The 25,053-nt window shown below is 30.5% G+C and overlaps 1 protein-coding gene across 6 annotated transcripts in view; it reads right to left on the bottom strand.

The window, feature by feature from the left end:
* Nt5b (5' nucleotidase B) overlaps positions 1-25,053 on the bottom strand; it is a 162,721-nt gene that overhangs the window by 47,559 nt on the left and 90,109 nt on the right. For all 6 annotated transcript variants that reach the window (XM_085808020.1, XM_085808022.1, XM_085808017.1 and 3 more), the window contains 5 exons: positions 21,697-21,785; positions 21,539-21,596; positions 12,821-12,914; positions 10,888-10,967; positions 4,093-4,153 (listed from right to left, as the gene is read on the bottom strand). In XM_085808020.1, coding sequence (XP_085664146.1) covers positions 4,093-4,153; positions 10,888-10,967; positions 12,821-12,914; positions 21,539-21,596; positions 21,697-21,785 — 382 coding nt within the window. The remainder of the gene's footprint in view (positions 1-4,092; positions 4,154-10,887; positions 10,968-12,820; positions 12,915-21,538; positions 21,597-21,696; positions 21,786-25,053) is intronic.

Below are 25,053 nucleotides of genomic sequence, written 5' to 3'. Positions count from 1 at the left end.
GTAAAAGCTCGATCTGGATATTTATTTGAAATCCACTTTTGTAAGAAATTTTAACAGGAATACCAGCATGAATCTTTCTTTGCATAGCTGATAATGCCAAACTTCAGTTACACTCAGCACACCATGAAATTTCATTTTTGTTGTCCTAATCGGCATTTTCATGGATTTCACTTTGACTGCATTCATCAGTTTGCAGCATTTTTTAATGAACTTCACAAACTGACATTACGATGATATATCTCGAGTTTTGGAGAAGAATATTACAAATATGTTTCATTTTAAATTTGCATTGGAAAAAATCTAAAGATGGGACAAATCCTGAATTTTTTCGAATTTGAATCGGAATATCAAAGTAGGTTTTTAATTATCCCATCTCGAATCCTTCAAATTAATAAGTGGAAAAACACTTCTTAATACTGAAGTATTTAAGTACAGTTTGAAAGTAACATTAATTAAACTCTCGAGTATCATTTTCCCAATAAAATTTTGATTAACATATTTCAGTAACACCTCAAATTTTAATCAACACTATAAAATTCAGAAACTATAGCTAAATAGTTCAACTGGTAGAAAATTGCAGTCATGTTCACATTACAGGGTATATACACCACATGTTTATAAGTAACTTTCGACAGCTATTTGTAATATATTACCTATGTGCATAATTGCAGACATGATTCAAGAATTTTCTAAAAGCAGCAGCATCACAATGATTACTTGAGAGAATTGTGGTAAATTTTTGGATACCATACTATAAGTGTGCCATACAGTGCCATCACAGGGTGAATTTTAATGATTCATATATCACTGAAACTACAAAAATTAGAACAATCAGAAGAAAATGTTTAGTTTTCAGTCTGGGAGAAATGTTCATTTGCCTCATACACTAGTAAAAAGACTTATATACACCTATCATAGAAATAAATTTTCCTAACTAAGACAAAAGTTCTTACTTCTGTTTATTTGCAACCACATTAATTACATACACAAAAGTGCAAAATTCTCAGTAACTCACTTCAGATGTTTCTTTTCAAGAAATCCGTTTTCATTAGTCTTAAAACAATGTAGAGAAGAAATTGTAGCTTAATAGAAAGACAGAAAATACAGTTGAGACTGGTGAAATTTCCTAAATCCTAACATACAACTCCCACTGTCCTGAAGTTTGACTACCACTGATCTAATATAATGGGTCAGTCAACCAACCAAACATGAAGAAGAAAGTAATACTAACTATTCTATGTCTATTACTAACTGCTTCCCTTAAAAATTTTTTTGGAAAAAATGTAAAAAATCATTACTTTCCTTATTTTATTATTTAATACAAGGAAATGAAAGAAAACGAAATATGTAGGTTTTAAAGTTGAATTTTTAATTTTTTACAGGTGTAAAAGCATTTAGTTTTAATATTAGTTTACTATCCCGAGTTATCTCGGGCAAATGAAAAAAAGTTAAATATTAGTCTTTGTATGATAGTTTTTGAAACACGGGACAACACAAAGTTATACCTGACATTCTGTACATTGGTAGCTGGTCTTTTCTTTACTGGCTTACCTCTGGAATTTCTTTTACGAGAGGACAGAGTACACTGTCTCATTTGATTTGATTTTTTTTTTTTCAGTAACAGGAATAACATCTGGAAAATGCCTTGAGGTTAAGCTGCGTGGTGAAGAACTAATGCCGGGTCTTCCTGATGTGGCAGAAAATAATTATTTTACCTTTTTTCAATGCAACTATCCTTCTTTATACATTACTAATCCACAAGCCAACACATACTATACAATAGGGAAAGCACGTGATCAGTCCTGCCAGAAGAACAAAACTTGGCAAACTGGGTCAATCAAAGCTGAATATTTCCTTTTTTCCTCCAGGCCGAGTAAAACCATGATAAAACAAATCATACCGACAAATTCTGCTTGAATTTTCTCAGAATAATAATTAACTGCAATATGTATGAACCTGAGATAATTCAGGATAATCAGGGAAGAGGTTAATAGTACTTACAATCATGATGCAGTTTTAGGTGAATAATGGCTACCTTGCAACAATATAAATATAATTGTCTCATCAATATGATTCATTAATGTTATTTTACATTTCCCTGTTGTCATATTGCACACAACTAGACACAATTAAAAGGTTACAGAAAAGAAAATTTGTAGTTAAACAAGTACAAAACAGTTAACCTGGTTTTGGTATTCAAAATATATAATCCTTCACATAAAGGCCCACCAATGGCTGAGCAGTAAAGTTACTGAACACTGGTAGTTTGCGCTGGGTTCAATTACAGAAATGGCTAGTTGTATGGGCATGTTTGTGATTTTTGCATGTGTAATGTGGCTATCAAACAATTTCTGTTATAAAATCCTCCACGAAGCATACCTCTGCTCTGCTATAACCAAATAAATATGTGCTCATGTGCTTTGGCTATTATTCAAACTTTCACAGGAAATAAAGAAAACTCATGGATCAGAAATTCAGGCTTTCCAACACTAGATTCGATTTCCAAATTCTAGGAAAATAACAAACACCTTTTTACATGAGCAATTTTACTGTTAAGACTTGGACTAGAAAAAGGCTCTTACAATAAAGAAATAAGCACATCAAAGGCACCTACTGTATTATCAGACAAATGGCACTAACAAGTTCTTCAATTAATACCTTCTTATTTTGGCAACAGATGTTCGCAAATGAACTTGCTACAAAAAGGAAAATAAATCTCTCAACTGAGATTTCAGATAAATAAATGACTACTATCATCTAAAAAAAAAAGAGAGAGAGAGAGAGAGAGAGACTAAATACTGTATACAGAAGCTTAACGAATATAGTACAGTACAAAGTCCATAATCCGGACTCATCGTGACTTCGGCGATTCCGGATTATAGATCATTAATTTAAATCTGGTAAGATGGCATGCAGAAATTATACAATTAAAACTATGAAAGCGTAATTTATGAAATAAAGAGCAATTATCATCTAAAGGGTACCAAAATTAAAAAAGGAAGCTTAATATTTATTTGTTTACATTATTAAACATTTCTTTCAATGTAAGTTGTTTAAGTTGCTTCGTTTTTTATGTAATAATACTTTCTCTTTAATTCTATAAACAGGCATAATTTCTTGTTCAGTTACAAAATTCCGCTGTTCAAGTCCTGCAATTGCTGTGTCAAGAATACCAACTAACTTGTCAATCGAAATTTTTTCGTTTTCGATAACCTCTCTGTCACTTTCTTCACTATCAGAAGCGGTATTTTCTGGATCTAGAACCACACTACAGATTTTGCCGTCCGTTAATTGAATGATGATTGGGGCATTGTCGTCGCAATGAAAAACTTCTGTTATATCATCTTCATTTATTACCACTTCTCCACATTTCTTTACAAAATCCAATAACTGGAAAATTTCACCTTTAGTTTGCGATGTCCGAAAACCTTCAAATTCATGGCTATCATCTTCATCATCCTGACCATGAAATATGGTAGCTGGATATAAATTATGCTAAGCATTTTTTAACGTATCTGGAGAGACATCCTCCCAATGCACATGCATAAAGCATACACACACACACACAAAAAAAAAAAAAAAAAAGGTTGTGGCTTTGAGGACCGGATTATAGATCATTTTGGATAATGGACTTTATACTGTATATAAGGTTACGAGAAAAGATTGTCTTTTTTGTCTTAACTTTAGGTTGTCTAATAACCCAAGAGCTAAAGCTGTTGCTCTGGAGTTATATTTTCAGATTTAAAATGAGAAAATGTTATTTCTCATTTAGGTATATCTTTTTCTTTCATTTCATATATTAATTTAAGGGTTAGAAATACAACAATTTGCTACCCAGAAGAGCTTTCAAAAATCAGAGTTCAGAATATATCATTTCAGATGATTTAGTATAACCCATCATTTAATTTTGGATCACCACCAAACTAATTTTCATCTTTAGAAGTGCAATATTGTTGCTCTTGATTTAAAAACAAAATATCTTTATGCTCTCCTACAAAACAATGCCATCATAAATTTAATAAAAAGAAGCCTTTCCCAGTTTTTGCAGCGATTTTCTAACGATACAGGAATAAAAACCAAACAATTACATACCGTAGTGTAGCCATAGTCCGAATTCGTTAGAAGAAATGTTTTCTTGCCAACTTCATGCATTCTGGAAATAAAAACATTTACTGATTTATGACTCGCACAAAACTTTCTATACGAAAAATGTTGAATTTTGAGCTAAAGCCTTTATTTATGACTCTTACTTCCTCCATAAAATTAATTCAGGGGGCTTGTAAAGTCTTTTCATGGGATTTGTTAACGAGATTTTTTTAAGTTTATTTTCCTGTTTTTCGGAGCACGTTTATTTTCATGCAAGATTGAGATGCTCTAACTAATGCAGAAGAATGCATTTAGAAATTTAAATTATCTTACTGATGGATAAATAAATTTTTCAGCATAAAAATCTAGGGCAGCATATAGTATAATACAGCAGTAGTAAAATATGTCTTAAGCCAGCAAAAAGACATGTCTACAAAGAATGACTTGTCTTTACAGCATAAAATAATCATAGATTCTGTATTTCACATGGTAGATAAAGTAATTCAAAGCATTACACAAACACGTAAATGGACAATCTAAACTGCTTACACTTTCAATTACAAAAAATTTACATGTAATAATGGAATATTTTAAAGAAAATTAATAACGGCATTCAAAACTGCTGATGGAAGAATGATGACAAAACATCAAATAGTCCATCTGCTATGATGAGCTTAAAATCTCATTAAACAAGGCAGCCTTTCAGTGTAATTTGCTCCTTATGCAAATGATTCATTGAACTTGTTGGCAAGTGCACCAGCAAAAGGTTGCATACAATAACACTTAAAAATATATGTGCATATATACATATAAATCAAGAACTACGTGTTCTGCCTCCCCATTTTCATTTATTGACAATATACAGTCAAAAGTCGTTAATCCGCACTCGTTGGGACTTCGGCGATTCCGGATTATAGATCATCAGTTTAAATCTCGTAAGATGGCATGCAGAAATTCTAAAATTAAAAATATGAAACCGTAATTTATGAAATAAAGAACAATTATGATCTAAAATGTATCAAAATTTACAAAAAAAAAAAAAAAAAAAAAAAAAAAAAAAAAAAAAAAAAAAAGCTTAATATTTATTTGTTTACTTTATTAAACATTTCTTTTCGTTTTCACTAACCTCTCTGTCACATTCTTCATGTATTTATCCATTTTTGGAGCAATTCCACTTTTTATTTGTTGGACATCGAAACACACTTTCGTTTTGTAGATCCTTTGGAAGTTCCAGCATCGGAAATTCTATTTGACATAATCGAAATTTCAAGTTTACTTTTATAAAATTGCTCTTACAGTCTGCAAAAAATAATAAGCGGGATCCAATTCGAAGATTAAGGAACAACACAATCATTAATATTAACTGAAATAGATAATTAGATAATTTTAGCTTACACCATCCATTATACATTAAACGCGCAGGCAAAAACGTATTCTGCACTTGCGCACACGCATATGTGCAGTAGTCAAGGTCTTACGTGCACGCGTAAAACGCTTGTGCACATGTGCCAACGCGGCGCATGAGCAGAAAGTTTTTAGCTTTGAGGTCCAGATTATAGATCATTCCGGATTATGAGTGTCCGAATTAACGACTTTTGACTGTATATATTAAAATAGCAAGGCATTAAATTATCAAACCTTTGTCAAATAAAATATGGTCTATCATGTTATGATGCAATTAAATGTCTTAAAAGAAAATTAACTTTTAAAAGTTCATTAAACATCCATCCATAAATGAAACTTAAAAGGCAGTTGCTTAGAGATGAATGGCTACATTATTTAAGAAATAGGACTAGATTCTACATCTACAGTGGTATTATATATCAGTATAAGCAAATCAAATATACATAACTTTAGTTACTTGGAAAATGAAACTGGACATATTATTCTATCCCCCCTCACTTAAATAGGAGTAGAAACTTTTGGCATTAACATAATTTTAACTAGTCCATATAGAATTATAACCAATTTGCATACTGGTGGTGATTATAAATATGATTACACAGAAAACAATTCATGATTTTTGAAACTTGCATTGAATGAATTTATAGTAATAATACAAATTTTACTGAAATTAAAATGGAAATGAAATAAGTAATAACCTTAAGTAAGACTGAGAAACTAGCCAATGCTTCAGAAAATTTGACTTTTAAAGCCAAAATAAAATTATACCAGCATTCTATAACATACATGGCCGAACTGCCACTCTCTGACACCTTAGCTGTGGCTCGTGAGCTACTTGTGATCTTTTGCCATCTGAAATGCAACTGATTTTGAATAAATATAATTTAATTTTTTAATACAAATGGCATTTGAAACAGAAATCCTGTAGTTTCCACATTTCTTTACTAATCACTAATTTAATTTCTGACATTATGTATCTAAAAATCTGATAGATTTCAAAATGTCCACTGCTGGCTTATCACCAAAGGAAAAAATACATAAAATTACAGATAATTCCATTTCTGGTAATTAATATTCCTATTTTCTTTTGAGCCCACCAGCGGCCGAGCGGTAAAGACGCTGAACACTGGTAGTTCAGTCCGAGGTTCGAATCCCGCGAACGGGCTGGCTGCATGGGCGTTTTCGTGGTTTTCCCCATGTGTAACGTGTATACGAGCCAGTTTCCCTTAGAAAGTCCTCCACGAAAGGCATCCCTCCCCTTAGGCAGATAGCCCTAGTGTGCTTTGCCATAATTAAATACACCACACCACCTATTTTCTTTTGAACAGGTTATGGTCATCAGAACACAATAATATGAAGTTAATCTAAAACGCAATGCTAAAATTTTTATTTAATTATTCTCCCTAATATTTTTTCTCTCAAGTTGATTTTACTTCAGGCACTATTTTCTTACATTCCTGTGAGATCCCATTGTTCACAACAATTGTGAACCACCTGGAAGACTTGCTATTCATTGTAGAGTACTACTTTTATTCAGTCCTTGAATGGCATGAGTAATTGCTGAAGAAACCTGTTTCACCTTGCAATCCACATAGAGCTCTTTCAATCTGTGGAAGAATTTTACGAGGATTTTACTTTTAGTGAAGTAAACCTTCAGCCTCTTACTTAGTTGTCTCAGTTTTCTGCAGAACCCCTTCAAAATTAATTTCCTATCCCTGAGCAAGTCACGCATTTTTAGGCAATTGTTTCACAGATTCTGCAACCATTCACAATAATATGCTTAAAGAAATCTTTTCCCACATGAAACTATCTTTTGTAATAATTATCGTAGGCAGAGATCATTTACTTCATCAATGGTTGTGGATGCTGAAATATTTGGAGTCATCAGAGGAATCTCACTGGTTTGACAATGATTTAAATTTTAGTCAAAATGTTTAATTCCCATGTTATCAAATATTTTTATTCCAGATAGAGATCTTTAACCTTAACAATCAAGTTTTCATATCAATAACATTGCATCAAGGAGTGAGGGATCAACAGAACACAAACATCTCTTCTCCAAAGTTTCTGTCAAAATCCGCATATTGATATTGGTGAAATCTCTTTAGCTTGTGATATTTCCTTGTATTTTTCAATTTCTGGTTTGATGACCTTTTTTCTTTCTACCTTGCATTAGGCATTTTGCTGCTCGGCATACCTAAAAATTTTCACCCCTTAGTACTGCCTCTCTGCAGCTGTCACGGCTCTGATGCCAGCATTACACTTCTATTAAACTTAATGCTTTTTTTGCCTTCTAGTTTTCGATCATCATTGTACATCTAAAACATCCTTCATGAAAGTCAGACGAAAAGTAGGATCAAGCAGTTGTATAAAGTTGTGTAATTTTGCTATCATAAACATTTCATTTTAAAGTATGATCCTTTATTTTTTTAAATATCTTCTGATTACAGGCTCCATTTCAAACTCAATTTAAGATTTATTTTCTGTACACAGGTTGGATAACCAAATGGAAAGTTGTACTATGTAACAGTTTGGCTGACAATAATTTATTTTAAACTTTCTTCTCAGTTATTTTACTTAGAAATTCAAGACAAGCTGTACGTCATTTGACCACCTTTATGGGTCCAACATTTAGAACATGATGGATCCATAACACCTATTTGGCAAGAGCTTACAAACTAAACTATTGTGCAGTTGTCTACCGTGTTACGAAAGGCCTCTACATCGAACATCTGTGTATGTCCACAGAAATATGAAGAGTTAAGCATTCACATTACATCTGCATTTGTGAAACAAATTTATTATAGTAGTGACAGGTATGTTTTCTTTCTGCAACATTATTTTTGATTTGCCATGTACTTGAAAACCAGCTCAGAATTAAACAGCTAGGTTGAAATGTTCGGCTGGTAGACAGATGAAATACGTACTCAACGAAGTATTTATATAGGCTGGCATGAAGTATTAGATTTATTAGAAATAGGTCATGTATGTCCAAAATTATCGTAATGATTTGAGGTTGTCTCGAGTTTTTTCAATGATGAGCATGAATTTCGTTATCTACGTCTAAAATTATCAGGACAATTTGAGTAATAGTTTATTTTTAGTAATTATCAATGATGTGTATGAACTTTGTTATCTATGTCGAAAATTATCGGAATGAATCGAGAGATATGAGAACTTTGAATGATGCGCATGAAATTTGTTATCTACATCAAAAATTATCGGGACAATTCAAGAGATAGTTTCGAGAAATTTTCAATGATGCACGGTGTGCAGATTCTGTTTGAATGCCACGCTGAAATGATGTATCAGTCAGGCATGAAAGATACTGATTATTCAAACACCAATGAAATTGATATCTTTTGCGTGCGTGTGTGAATTCTTCTACACTGGGCATCAGTAAAAGTAGTTATTCCAAAGTTTTGGAAAAAAAGTTTTAATGATTTCTTAGGTTAGGATCTAAAGATTCGAATGATTTCAATATTTTGGTCCTTATGTTAATTGTATGGAGAAACAAAATTACCTTTTAAGAAAAAGCGAAACAAGTTCATAGCATATTTGTAAATAAATATTTTTTCTCGAATAACAGTTTCTCTGCAGCGCATACTGACCTGTATAATTGAATTTACACTTTCTAAAAGACTCCTCATGAGTTATAAAAAAAACTCATTTCTCTTTTAAATAATTTGTAATTTATTCAAAGTAACACTTTTTATGTAATTGTAGACCAATGAATATGCTTCCGATTCAAAATTCTACTACAATAAAACAACAGTAAATGGAGAGGTATAAAGGAAATCAGAAGAAAATATTTGGTTTCACTACCTGCAGAAAAAACGCTCTATACATGTGTTACAATTTTTATTTTCTTGTGACTTAACTTTTCTGAACAAAAAACAGTACATATCAGATATATTTACTCCTATTTATATGTAATCATGTTAACTACATATTCATTAATTTACTGCAAATGTTTCTTTATCTTCAAAACCTGTCTCATTATTTTTGAAATGACATAAATTTGGACTTGTGGCTCTTCAACATTCATCAAATCTATCCTGTGGCTCCCATCGTCTTTAAGTTTGGCCATCCCTGTGTTCTATAATGCTAAAATAATTTTAAGACAGTTTTTAACATTACCAGTGAGTAGTGCCTAAGAAGGATTTTCATTTTCCATACTGAAATTGGTAAACACATTTTCCTGCAAGGCACTTCCAAATAAAGATTAGTGCATCATTTATTTCAAATAATGCACAAAGATAAGGATATTCTAAAAACTGTTAGTAAAATGAATATTTTTAATAATAGAAGGCAAAAGCAGAAGATAAAACTTTGTTCTTAAAATAATTGAATATTTATTTTTATTTCCATTTAACAATTTTGTGTGCCTATCTTCAAACTAATGAATTAACAAAACTTAAAAATTTATTTAGTTAACAAATTACAATTACATTCAAAACCTAAATGGCTCTAGACATGGCCCTGATGAAAACTATCATGTCATAAATCTACAGATACTTATTATATGAGCATCATTTCTCAAATTATTCACCATATTCCACAAAAGTCTTCAAGAAAATAAGATCTCTCGACAATCTCTTCCTTGCTATTATTTCTCATTCCCACAGATGCTAAATTCTACTTTACACTATAATAATTGCAAGAGAACTCTCTTTCACAACATAATTTTCAATAATATTAAGGCTTCAGATAGAAATTTTTAAATAATGGCTAATTAACCTACATTAGACAAAATACTCTAAAATCTATCACAAAAAATAAACCAATACGTCTAAATTTGCATAATGAAAATCAAGCACTTATGTTTGCCGATTTTACAGCATGCGATGAAAAATTCCGATGGTCACAATAAATAATAACAGTAATGTGATTTTATTTACATCAAAAGATAATAAATTTCTCAAGAATTTGGTGACAGATTGAAGATGGAATGATGACTTTTCCTAAAACTGCTTACATGTGCAGAATATAGAATTTTGAAGTGAATGCTTCAGAAAAAAATTACAGATATTTATAACTATAAGCATGGTAGTAGAAAATTTGACTAGTATGTCAATAGAATATTAAAATTTTATAGAAACTAAACACAACTTTCATAATAATGAAAAAAATATGTAAGTGCAGCATATTTATAACCAATAACAAAGAATTTTCTGCATTAAGAGATTATGACTGCAAGGAAGTGTATTTCTAAAGCATGAGAGAAGACCTATGTAAACAAAATGTTCATCTGATAGTGGTTCTCAGTATAGAAGGAAGAACTCATTGTGTGTATGCAGATGTATAACAATGTCACATTACCCTCAAATAATAATTATTCCAAAGTTGAAAAATAATTGTTTAAATTAATATTAGATGAAAAATATAAAAACATACCTATTAAACAACATAGGAAGACGCTCATCACGAGCTACATATTTTGATAAATTGTTGATTGTTTCTTCTTTTAAGTTGCCCTAAATAAAAGAAAGTGGAGGAAGAGATATGAACAAAAATAGTAAAAGAAAATATCTTGCCAACATGGTATTAATTTATTCTCTTTAAAGAAAAACAAACTGGAATTAACACGACATTCAATCCTTTCATGGAATAATGTACATGGAATTCATGTACATGCAGTATTCAACATCTGCATGTACATGCTACTGTGAAAGTCAATATTCACATAGTTGCTTGATGAATGTCCAAAATAACTGCTAAATATAATTACATCAGTAAATGTTGACACTCAGCATGCACTGATGGTGAATATTGAATAAAAATATTTATGTTACATTAAGACAAAAACGTAACTTTTTAAATCATACTTTAGTATTAAAACACATAATGATATACAGTAGCACTGCTACTAGTGATCATTTGGTTATTGTTATTGAATTGCCAAAGTCCCACCCATTTATACATGAAAATATGGAAAATACATTGCTTACTGTGATCTACAAGTTGGTTAATCAATTTAGCTCCTATTATTAACTAAAATATAATACAGTCAAAAGTCGTTAATCTGGACTCGTTGATTCCGGATTATCGATTTTTCCGGATTATAGATCATCAGTTTAAATCTCGTAAGATGGCATGCAGAAATTCTAAAATTAAAAATATGAAACCGTAATTTATGAAATAAAGAACAATTATGATTTAAAGGGTATCAAAATTTACAAAAAAAAAAAAAAAAGCTTAATATTTATTTGTTTACTTTATTAAACATTTCTTTCAATGTAAGTTGTTTAAGTTGCTTCATTTTATGTGATAATACTTTCTCTTTAATTCTATAAACAGACATAATTTCTTGTTCAGTTACAAAGTCCCGCTGTTCAAGTCCCGTTAATTGCTGTGCCGAGAATACCGACTAACTTGTCAATTGAAATTTTTTCGTTTTCACTAACCTCTCTGTCACATTCTTCATGTCTTTATCCATTTTTTGCAGCAATTCCACTTTTTGTTTGTTGGACATCGAAACATACTTTCGTTTTGTAGATCCTTTGGAAGTTCCAGCATCGGAAATTCTATTTGACATAATCTAAAGTTCAAGTTTACTTTTATAAGGTAAAATCCTAGTATACGGTGCAGCCTTGGCGCGATTTTGAAAATTATCACCAACACCAAAATTTATCCAAAGAACGTCTATATATACTAGTATGTGTGTATATACTACACTATACTATGTATCTTGAATGAACCGTTGACAACTCATGTCTTGTTTTTACTGCTCATCATAAAGTCGCCAAAAGTAGCCAAATCCCGTGTGCACCGGATACTAGGATTAAACCCTTTTATAAAATTGCTCTTACAGTCTGCAAAAAATAATAAGTGGGATCCAATTCGAAGATTAAGGAACAACGCAATCATTAACATTAACTGAAATAGATAATTAGATAATTTTAGCTTACACCGTCCGTTATACATTAAAGACGCAGGCGAAAACGTATTCTGCACTTGCGCACACGCATATGCGCAGTAGTCAAGGTCTTACGCGCACGCGTAAAACGCCTGTTCGCATGTGCCAATGCGGCACATGCGCAGAAAGTTTTTAGCTTTGAGGTCCGGATTATAGATCATTCCGGATTATGGGTGTCCGAATTAACGACTTTTGACTGTATTTAATTCACAGTCAGCAAAAAATGGAGATCATTTATAGCAAAAAATGCGAGATCAGGCTACAATGGATTGAAATTATACAAGCATAATTAGAAAGACACACAAAAATAACAGTACAAGAAACTATTCTATCCATATGAACTTTTGCTACACATAAGTGTAATCAAGAGCAACATTTAAGAGTTTCCCATAAAAGAAAAATTATACATACCCTCATATGGACCCAGTCAATCGCATCCCTAACATCTTCAAAAATAGATTTGTAAGACATGAAAATGTTCCCATTTTTAATGCCATTTTTACCCCTAAAATGATATTATAAAATATACTAATTAGGCATAACAAAAAATATAGCGAATTGGAAAATAAGTATGAGATAATAATTTTTAATACCACTTTTACCCTTAAAACAGAGGTTCTCAAAACCTTTCAACTTTTGTACCACATAAATATGAAACAAAAATATATGTACCACCATAAAAGCATTTTGCCATTAAAAATCACTGCATTGTAAATGGAGTGTACATAATCAAAGAATAAAACCTTTAAATTCATATTATTTAATTATACTTGCATATGAAACTTTTACATTACAATAAAATATAAATAAGTACACTGGAGTGGCGCTACGATTCTTGAAAATCTTAACAACATCGTTTCAACATTAAAGATAGAGTCTTAAAAGTAAAAAACTTAAAAGATATACGCGTTTCTGAATAATAAAGATTTAAAAAAAATGTTAAAAGGGATGTCATTTTACACTCATTTAATATTTTTCTGTAAAAACTGTACGACTAAAAATATTGCAATGTACCACAGTTTCAGAACTGGTGCCCTAAAATGACATCCTATATGATACTAATTAGGTAAAACAGAAAGAAACAAAATGAATAAAAAATAAGCATAACCTTTCAAAATAACATACTTCCATCAATATACCTTGCATCCATAAAAGCATGGAGCCTTTATTTTTGCAACCACATATCACAGACACATACTCCCAATAATTAAAATTTTTTAAATTATGTAAACATTCATGTTATAGCATTTTTAAACAAAAAGTTTAATTTTGCAAAAATTATGAAAGCTAACTTTTATGCTGTCTCTTGCTCCCCATAATAATAATAATTAGTAAAAATTTACAATTAATCTAAAAAACAAAAACAAAAAGTTTGATTCTTGTAAAGCAATGACTGCCTGTGATATTTAATTTCAAAATTTGCATTTCTGACATCTCTTTTGGTATTTTCTGAGCAATCTGTTATTCGATAGTACATTAGTCATTTTCCAGTGTGTAGCATTTAAATTACAGTTTTGTTACATTTAGTACATTGAAAGCATTTTCACATACATTTTACATTGGTTTTTAAAGGCTCAAAATTTGACAATAATACAGTACAAAGTCCAAAAATCTAGATGTTCAATATCTGGGTTTTTCTGATATCCAAACCTTCAGATTACCATGCCCCCAAATGTACTTTCAAGCACCTACTCAGATACAGAATCACAATGTGACAAATAGCAGCACATTGATTGATGTTTATTGCCAAGCTTTTGGACCTTCAGTGGTTGCAAACATTTTTAAATTTGACCTAAATAATAATAAATGAAGCTCCAAGAATATTTGCTTGGAGTGGGATGTTGTTCATACTGGTTTTCTTGTGTTGGCATAGCAGTCAGGAAGAGAGAAAGAATTAAATTAAAATGAACTTAAATTCAAGTAACAGCAAATGTGCTTTTTTTGTAATTTTATAACTTGATCCACCTTATTATTTTATACAGGCTATTATTACAGCTATTTTATCAAAATTAAAGTTTGAATTTTTAGAAAATGTTTTTAATTCTTGAAGTTCTGGAAAGCAATTGGACCTTGTCTTCTCAAACAACCTTGGCATAATTTGGGCTTCTAAAAGTGTGATTTCAGAATTAGGCGAACTAAGAATATTATTTTGTTACACATTTTAAATACTAAAGAGGACGAAATTTTCCAGTTAATGGACTTTATGGAGAAGTGACAATAAATGAAGACGATGTAACACATTTTTCACTGCAGTGATACTGCCCCAATCAATAATCAAATAATGATAAGTGAAATCCATAGTATGGTTTTAAATCCAGGAAATATCACTACTGATAATGAAGAAAGTGACAACAATGATTCTGAGAAGGAAAGACTTTAGTGGGAGTTCCCGATATGGCAATTACAGGACTTGCAACAATCGGGCTTTATAATACTGTACAAAGTCCGAAATCAGGACTCGTCGGGACTTCGGTGATTCCAGATATTAGATCATAAGTTTAAATCTAGTAAGATGGCATGTAGAAATTATAAAATTAAAAATATGAAATCATGATTTATGAAATAATGAAGAATTTATGATCTAAAGGGTTATAAAAAATTAATATTTATTTGTTTACCTTATTAAACATTTCTTTCAATGTAAGCTGTTCAAGTTGCTTCGTTTTTGTCCTAATACTTTCTCTTTAATTCTGTAGACAAACATAATCTCTTGTCTAGTTACATTGTTGAAGTCCTGCAGCTGCTATTTAGAGAATTCCAACTAACTTGTCAATTGAAATTTCCTTGTTTTCAGTAACTTCTCTGTCACTTTTCTTCACTATCGGTAGCAGTATTTTCTGGATCTAGAACCATACTACAGATTTCGCCATTCATTGATTGATTGATGATTGGATTATTCAATTATGGCAAAGCACACAAGGGCTATCTGCCTAAAGGGAGGGATGCCTTTGTGGAGAACTTTCTAAGGGAACTGGCTCATATATATATTACACAAGGGGAAAACCACGAAAACGCCTGTGCAGCCAGCCTGTTCGCAGGATTCGAACCTCAGACTAAACTACCAGTGTTCAGCATCTTTACCGCTCGGCCGCTGATGAGCCGATTGATGATTGAGAGGCATTGTCATCACAATGAAAAAAATTCTTTTATATCATTTATTACCACTTCTCCACGTTTTTTTAAAATCGGTTAATTGAAAAATTTTACGTTTGTTTTGCAATATCCAAAAACCTTTAAAGTTTGCAGCTATCATTATCAAATTTAGCTATCCTTCACCATACATATTTGGCTATGCATCACGAGTTTGGCGACTAACAACAAGTTGTTCTGTTAAATTTTATCTTGCTTCTAGCATGCACTGAGACAATTAAGCCTGAATTTTCACACTTTTTTCCCTAAATTTCGTCTCAAAAGAGTTACCTGCATCTTATACGTGAAGGATACAGTCTTATACGTGAAGGTAATTGCACTCAATAATTGTTTATTTGGCTTTTACGAAACGTGCGAACTAAAAGAAACCATGCTATTGAAACTTTTTTCCTTGTGTGTGGCCGTCTAAATAAGGGTGCGTCTATATGCCGTCAAATACGGTAAATTCCCACCATAGGCTGCTTATTGAGGGCCGGCGCTAGATATCTTAATGCCTGATGCAGTCTCTGCGAGTCCTAAATTCTGCGACTCGATGTGGCCATATGAGCTGCTTTTGGGTTTGTGTGAGTAACAAATAAGTTATTCTTAATTCAAATAGCCCTAAATGTAATCTTTGGATCTATGAGTATCATCAACAAAATCTATTTTTAGCATATGGAAAGAAATTTTTGGTAAATTTTTTGTCAACATTTTTTAGTACATTTAACTTAAATCTGTAATCACCACCAAGAGTAATGTCAACATAAAAGGTTACCATACTCCTTTATTATTCAATTAGTAACATTAAAAAAAGAATTGTTTAGGCATCGCTACATGAGTCTTTACTCAAGTTGCCATGTTTTGATAAACATGCGATGATGACAGGAAAGTATAATAAATAATGATTCGCCAGGCTGGCGTCAGATCAACGATGTATCTGCGTGGAATGTTTCAGTTTGAGATGCGTGACAAACAGATACGCAACAACAGAGCTAAATTACTGATCGTACAAATTTATGCTAAAATCTTTTGTTTCCACAGAAAAATTCAGTTTTTAATTTTTTTAAATACATTTCACATCTTTATGTACATACATGTTTAAAAACATTGGCCCTTCCACTGTGCAAAACCAAAATATCACAATGACAAATGCTACACAATGTACATTTGCTCAATGAATTAATAGGCAGAAAGTCAAGTGTGTAATGATTTTTGAAGCACATGAAACATAGCACTCAGCAGCGAGAAGAATGAAATAACAACCTCAACCTTGATTTGTGCTCACTAGCTAATATACGCCAGATGACGTGCAGTGACGTTTGATGCTCATTAGAGAACTCGAACATGACATTTTTGGACACATGTGCTCTCACACACAAAGCAGAAGCACGCCACAATGACTCACTGATGAAATGACTGTGGTTTTCTTTTATATGTAATCAAGAGAAAAACCATGTACATTCAGATGCCAAAAAATCACTTTTTGAGAGCAAATAACAAAGTATATATTAAGCCAAGCTACACAAAAATTGTGAAAAATTTTAAGAACAGGACAAAACGGAGAAGAAATTGCTGTAAAATGGATTGCCGAGAACATGATCAGAAATTGGGAGTCTCCTGCCTAAATAGAGAGACAGCAACTTTGTTATGGTAACAGGCCTTAAATAACCATCAGTGTAAACATGCATGCAGGATTTAAACTGATTTATTTATGAAACAGGATGAATGGATATGCAATAGGGCTTTTCAAGTCTTAATTTTCTCTATTTATTTTGCACAGCTTTCAAACATCACAGGGTTTAGGACACTGACAATATTTTTTAATAATCTGATATGTTTATTATATATGGATCATCATTTATAATTTATTGTTTGATTGTGTTTGTGGATTTATTTATTTATGTATCGGCAGAAATACAAGCATTTTCCAAATACATATATCTGTATTTTATAGTAAACAACAATAAATAACTATCATAGCATAACATAACAATAATGGTGCTTCCTTCTTATGAACAGAAGGAAAAGAGCTTAGGCAATGTTGCCCATTGCTCTTCTGCATTTGATCATTTAAGACAAAGATTTTAAATGGTAATTTTTGTGAAAGGTAAATAATAAATAAGTATATAAGATCCCAAACTGACACCAAATATACAGTATCAGCAAAAGATCCCATCCCTAAATTCAGGATGTCGGTTAAATTGTTTAAACTTCCCAATTGGATGAAGAGCTGATTCAATCCCTCCCAAATCACCAAATGCAAACTCTTGACCAAACAAGGGTGTGATGGTGAGTCTTTAAAAAAAAATAATAAGGAGGGCAGAGGTACTTTCTTAAGCCAAGTGGCCAGGTGGTGTATAAAGATTTGATATCTACTTCCAAAATATAAATAACTATCATAGTATGATATGAAATAATTATTATTATAATTACTTATATTATTATAAAATCATTAAAAATTCTTAATAATGATATTGCATAATTTGTATTAAATTATTGTAATCAATTATTCCAAAATAAATAATTATTACTGACAAAAAATACTTCTGCCAATGACCACAGTTCCATGCATTTCAGTGATCCTATTTTTGAAAGCAAGCAATGATATATGCATATAATCCATATAATATTCATGAAAATTTTGTTCCTTGAGCTATAAACAAATACAAATCTTAAGATTAATTTGTGAATCTCAAGCAACGACATGAAAGATAGGTGACGACAGGATTCTCTGGGGACTTTCGTTCACTAAATTCCCTCCCTGCCCAAAAGCAAACTTTCATGTGACCAGTCATCTACGAAACTATGCAATTAAAACCCCTTCTACATGAATCAGAATTTTGACAGAAAGTCAGCCAAGGTTATGTTTATTTACAAATTAAATTTTAAGTAGAGGTTAATTAGATGAAAGTTTACTGTTACTTTGTTTTAAACAAACTTTGGTAATGAGAAAGATAAACAGTGTTATAATTATAACAGGGTTCGTACACACTTATGTGTGTGGAAATTAAGGCCTTTTAAGGACCATCAATGAAAAAAATTAAGGTCCTATCAAGTAAACAGGAACTGAACACACGAAAGCAATCATCTATCCTCAAACTTCACTTAATTTTTAAGAATAAAATAAATCTGTAAGTAGGATGCATTATTATTATACATTTTACACAATAATACATAATTTTTATCTATAATATAATATCTAATGATTATATTAATTACAAAACAAATTCAAGAATAAAATTTTACAATTTTTTTAATTAGCATTAAATCATAAACGTTTTTGAAACATTCATATTTTACACTTATAATAGTCCCACATATTTTAAAGATTACTGGCTTTTCATTCAAATTTTACTAATGGTTACTGATTCTTTCTTTTATGCCTCATTTTGTCACATAGTTGCTCAGTCCAGATATATGCAAATTTCATGTCAAATGGCATAAGTTAAACTGTGAAGTAAAATAATACTCAGCATGACTCATAACAGAAGCCTTGCTATTGTCACTGCAGCTGCTTGCTTAGAGACAGATAGTCAGTGATTAGAGCAGATGCGAACGACTGATGTTGGTATCGTTGAAAGTTAGCTACACTTTATTTAACATAGTTAGTGTTGTAATTTCGTGTAGATCTTCTGGAGTTAACAGCCAGGTTAACAGCATGGACTTAACAGCCAGGTTAACAGCATGGTATTTAAGATAAAGTTCCAATAAGCCACTGAAGTAGAAGAGATAGGTTGCTTTGTACTATTAAGTCTCATTAGCCATAAAGAATTCAGGTTTATGTCAATTTTTACATTTTTGTGTTTTATTTTGCATCCAAAATAAGGATTAAGGAAGAGCAATACCTCACCTTAACATGTTCAGACAGCTTCCAAGGGTGAGAAGTTACTCACAAAGAATTAAATTACATACTTAGATATAGGATAACAGATATCTAAGTATATAAGATTATAATAATTCTTAGATATAAGATTATCATAACAGATTTACATGGATACATTAACTTTTTTTTAAACTTTTTTTAAAAATAACCATTAAAAACACTTAGAGCATTTTGAGTTGAGAGTGATTATAATTCATGGCATTGATTCTAAAATGATATTAGTATAATTATACCTTAAAAACTACAAAACAAATGTTTTGTAGCAATAACAAACAAGAAAATGTTTATTTGTCTTTTTAGTTTTAAAATTTTCTAGATATTTTAGCTACTTTATATCAGTTTCCTTCTCTTTACCATCTTTCTAAGTTTTAAGTTTCTCTAAGTTTTTTTCTAAGTTTCTAAGTATTTTAATAAACAAATCAATTTTCCAACTAGTCTCTGCTTCATCTCCTAATTTCGTAATGTTTCAATGATGTACCTTTGAAGAATAATTTTCTCTCTTTATAAAACCAACTGCTTCTTCAGCGAGTTTTCGCTTATTTTATAATTTTCGTATTTAATCAAAGATTTATGTTGCCTTAAAGAACTGCTTTTACTTGGAATGTACAGAAGAAACTGCTAACTTTACTTCTTTAATAATATGAGTATACAGAATAAGTATGAAATAATACACGGTCACCACAGCCAGTGTGGCAGAATTTTTAGAATTTAGTGAAGCACCGAGCAAAAAAAAAAATTAGAGATAGCAAAATTTTTACAGTTTAAGGCAGACACTGTGGAGTATGTATGGTGCACTGACATATATAATGAATAATCAAGTGCCTGTGTTCAATTTCTTTGCTTTTGTTGACCGCTTCAATGCTTGTGTCTAGTTGAAAGATAAGAAAATAACAGGAAGATAACCATGTTAAACTAAAGACTTAAACTGGGATCAAAAGGAGACTATTCAAACAATTTTGTTTTCACTGTTCTTCCAAAAATTCTCCAAAAGATGAGAAATTTATAAGAATTTCCTATAAAACATGTCCATTATTTATTTCATCACATTTTTCTGGAAATTTTTATTTCATCACATTTTTCTGGAAATTGTAAGTCTATAAATCTTGCCTTTAGACCTTCTGAGGTGCAAGGTCTAAAATAGAAACAAAAAATTATTCCTGCCAAATCTGAAACAAGGAAAAGGCAGAAGAATTTTGAAAAAAAAAAAAAAAAAAAAAAAAAAAAAAATTGGGAAAAGAGAAGTGTACACTGAGTTTTCAAGAGAAAACTGATAAGCATTATTTATTCTTAAACAATTACATGGGGAAAAAAACTCTTATGAAAAACTATAAAAGATGAAATAAATTTTTAAATAGTTGCAGTGGCAATTTTTTTTTAAGAAGTGTTTCAGAAACTGTACTTTATAGCATTTATTATCTTATTTTTCAGAATCAAAATATTTCTAAGTTGCAAAAATGGAGCGTAATATTACTTTAAAATATGGCAGAAGGTTTTATTTTAGTGTTCTTTCTTACATATAATTATAATACATTATCATTACTTTCATAATTACCGACATTATTATGTTTGTAAGAAAATTTTTCAAAATTTCACATACAAACTGATCTTGAAATTGCCGTATAATTTCAAAAGAATTCAAATGTTAACCAAATACATATTTGTCAATGCATAACCAAAAAATATTCTTCCAAAATGTTAATTCACACTCAAAATGGCAGTCATTAAAAAAAAGTAAGGAAATGGCAGATGAGTAAAATTAAGGACCTTTTGCTGGTTTTAGCCAAAATTAAGGACTTTTACAGATAAAAAATCATTTAAAAAAACTTTAGAACTTTTAAGTATTTTTAAAGACTGTATGAACCCTGTTATCTAAATCAAAAATTAAAAAATGTATACCCTACTCCTGTACTCCGATAATTAATTTTCAAAAATACAAATTAAAATAGCAAAGAAAATACATTAATTGAAATGCAGAATATGTGCACTTATTTCCCAGCTATATCTTCTAATGATTTTAAAGCAGTGTTATAAAATTTTTATATTTATGAATGGCAAAAAGCGATACACTGCAGAGCACTCTTTACTGACAAAAATACTAAAGTTAAAAAAACACTTACGGAATGTACTCTGTCGAATTTGTGAAGTAGTCAATCAAGCAAGCTAATAGATAAGCTTCTAAAAAAAAAAAAAAAAAAAAAAAAAAGAGAGAGAGAGAACTAAAAACTCAAATCATCAGAGAAAAATAACACAACAAACTATTTAACATCTGCCTTACCTGGCAAATTGAAAAGAGTGTTCAGTATATATATGCGAGATTCATGGTGCTGAATGAATTTATTAGGATACAAATTATAAATTTCAGACCTGAAAAGGAAACAAAATTAATCTATTACGAATAAATAAAGGAGATTTTGTCATATAATAGTAACAGCTATTCTTAGCATCAAATGCATTAATGAAATTAATTAATCAATCAAATGCATTAAAGATTAATGATGCATACTTAGCATCATTAATCTTTTGAAGTATAAACTGACATACACAATACAATACAAAAATGCATGCATACAAGACAATTTTCCTTAAAAAGTCCTTCATGATAGCATGCTTCCACTTATGCAGATATAGCCCTTAAATACTTTGGTGCAATTAAATAAATCAACTAACCAAACAATATGAAAATGACAAATTTAGCTCTTTATTATTTATTTACAATTTAATATGAATTTAAAGACAAAATGTTCATTTACGTAGAGAAAAATGGAGCTGATAACATACAAGATTAAGGACATAGAAAAACTACCTGATTTCATATAAATATTTTGAAAGTTACAGTTGCTAATTTCATAGAAATGACATTGCTAGAATTAGCAATGTTATTTTTATGAATGCTTTAAGATTGTCTCATAATTAAAAAAGAATATAGTATATTAAAACCACACCAAACAGGGTATTCAAAATGTAACCAAAAGGACATAAAAACAGAACCACTTGAAACAGTGCGGCTGTTTCTACCAGATTAACTCTGGTTTCAGTTCCCAAATGGAATGCTTTCCCAACACACCACAGGTTCATTTTTGTTGCAGACAGTATACAGCTCATATGTTTTTCTAAATCAAAAGTGATTTAAAGGAAGAACGGGGAGTTAATAAACTATTGCACACAGATGAATAAAACCACAGCAGAGATTCATGAAATGATTACAGTTTGACACATGAACAAAACATGCATGTACCATTTCTGCCAATTTGTTTATTAAATAGAGCTGAAGGGCGAATGGAGTGGTAAGCTCCCCTAAATTATTATAGCTTTACATTCTGTCATGCAATCAATATTGACTATAAAGCTTAATGTCTTAATAACTATAAGCTTAATGTAAATATAGAACAGGATTAAAAAATAACTGGACTTGATTATATCCCATTTGTGTGTTAAAAAAAACTTGGCTGCCTTTTCCCTGTATGCGAAATTAGTATTTACTTCAACGCATGTCAGAAAATCTTATTTTCCCATTTATGGTGATTTATTTCAACACAGATTATACAGTTATTACAAAATCTTCAAGAAAAAGGAGGGAATAATTTTAAGATAAGATTAGTTATTTTTTGTTTCTTTAAAAACACAGCCCACATCTACTTCAACTCAAATAAAATAATGAAGTTAATTAAGGAATCTAATGTAAAAACCACCCAATGGTCATTGAGAAAACTGTCAATATGATGAGCTGCTCACTGATTTCATAACAAGCTACATGCAATACTATTTAGGATATAGAAAAGAAGCTGTAAAGTATCGTACCTTTTGTGCTTTGCTAACCAAGTACATTATCAAAGTTTTAAGCAATATAACAGTCTTATGCAACTTAATTTTGCTATATTTGAAACAAACAACTTTCACTAATAATAATAAAGCACACTATAAGTATTTTTCAAACCTAAAATCATATGACTTAAGCCATTTTATTTTCATAAATTACTAAATACTATACTGTAAAGGATATCTCAAACATAATATCAAAAAAGGACTTAAGATACACTTGGAAGTAGACAAAAAAGGTGAGACTGGTTTTTTTTTTAGATCAAGGGGGGGGGAATACTTTAAAACAAAGTAACTGTGTTTAGTGGATTAAGTTTCACTACATGTAAAAATAGGTCCATTACTTTTCGAATGACCTCTGTATGTGATTAATGTCATGAGATATTACTGAAGGTATTTTAAATCTAAATTTGAATGGTAGTGGTATGATGGTAGTCTGTGAAAATACTTTCAATATTTAGCAGACTACTACACTGTAACTGACAAAGGTATAATGCATAAAATACAAATAATGACAAAATTAAACACAGTTTTTTATGCAATTAATTTATGTTTTAATCATATGTGACATTAAGTAAGATTTCAAAAGGTAATTATTAAATGATTTAAAAAAAGAAATGATATTCATAATCAAATAGCAATAAATAACTCCTGCTTCATGTTTTGCAGAAAAATATTTCAATGCACAACTTTTTTTAAATCTATGAACGCATACATTTTAAAATTGTATGCCATGAAATAAAAACAGAATTATCTATTCGATTATTTAAAATTTAAGAAATTAACAAAAATTTTAAAAATTCAAACTGTTGACATATCCTTGAATAAAGAATACATGTTTTAATAATCTGATTTATATTACAATGGCATAAGAACTCTCATTGGAGCCATATCACATTTCACTTTTAATTGGTGCCAACATTCTCCAATGAAAAGCTTATTTCATAGTTAAAAGTGCAAAGAGTTTCTGGACAAGAATATCAACAGCTTTACCAAATAATCAGTATGATGTGCACAAATAGTAAATTATATTTAACTTAAAATTGTATAAATATATACAAGCAATATAGAGCAGGATTAAAAAATAATTGGACTTGATTATATCCCATTTTTCCAAATTTTGGCTGCCTTTTCCCTGTATGCCAAATTACTATTTACTTCAACGCATGTCAGAAAATCTTATTTTCCCATTTACGATGATTTATTTCAACACAGATTATACAGTTATAACAAAATCTTCAAGAAAAAGGGGGGAATAATTTTAAGATTAGTTATTTTTTGTTTCTTTAAAAACACAGCCCACATCTACTTCAAAATATTGAAGTTAATTCTTTATGGTCTTAAAATTAAGAATAAAATTTTATTTTATTGTGCTAAAAAGTATATGAATAAAACATGAAACGTTTCCATTGAAATGAAACTAATACATTAATTTTATATGCATAGAAAATGTTAAATTATTACATAAGACTAAATTTTGGGATTTACAGTTTACAATAAATTTATGCTTTAAGGAAAACAAAAGCTATATATTTTGTTGCAGCCATGACACTTTATCTCTGAGATTAAAAAACATCTTGCATAAAAAAATAGAACAAAAATCAAAAAAGACTAATGTAATGTAAATGCAGTACACTGCACATAATAAAGCAAAATGTCCCTGTACAGGGAAAGAATCAACATAATGCCATTGTGTTTAGCATACATTTAAAGCCCACAATTGTTTTTTCGCTAATGTTCTTTATATATTTGGTGAATAATTCAAGACTATATCTGAATTAATTAACACCTCATTAAAGAATACATAGTGTGCAAA

Source organism: Stegodyphus dumicola, chromosome X1 (assembly GCF_044657685.1).
Source record: "Stegodyphus dumicola isolate Sdum_Otavi_A_Nest chromosome X1, ASM4465768v1".
Lineage (NCBI taxonomy): Eukaryota > Metazoa > Arthropoda > Arachnida > Araneae > Eresidae > Stegodyphus > Stegodyphus dumicola.
The sequence above is the reverse complement of the archived record's forward strand: the minus strand, read 5'-3'. Positions and strand labels throughout refer to the sequence as shown.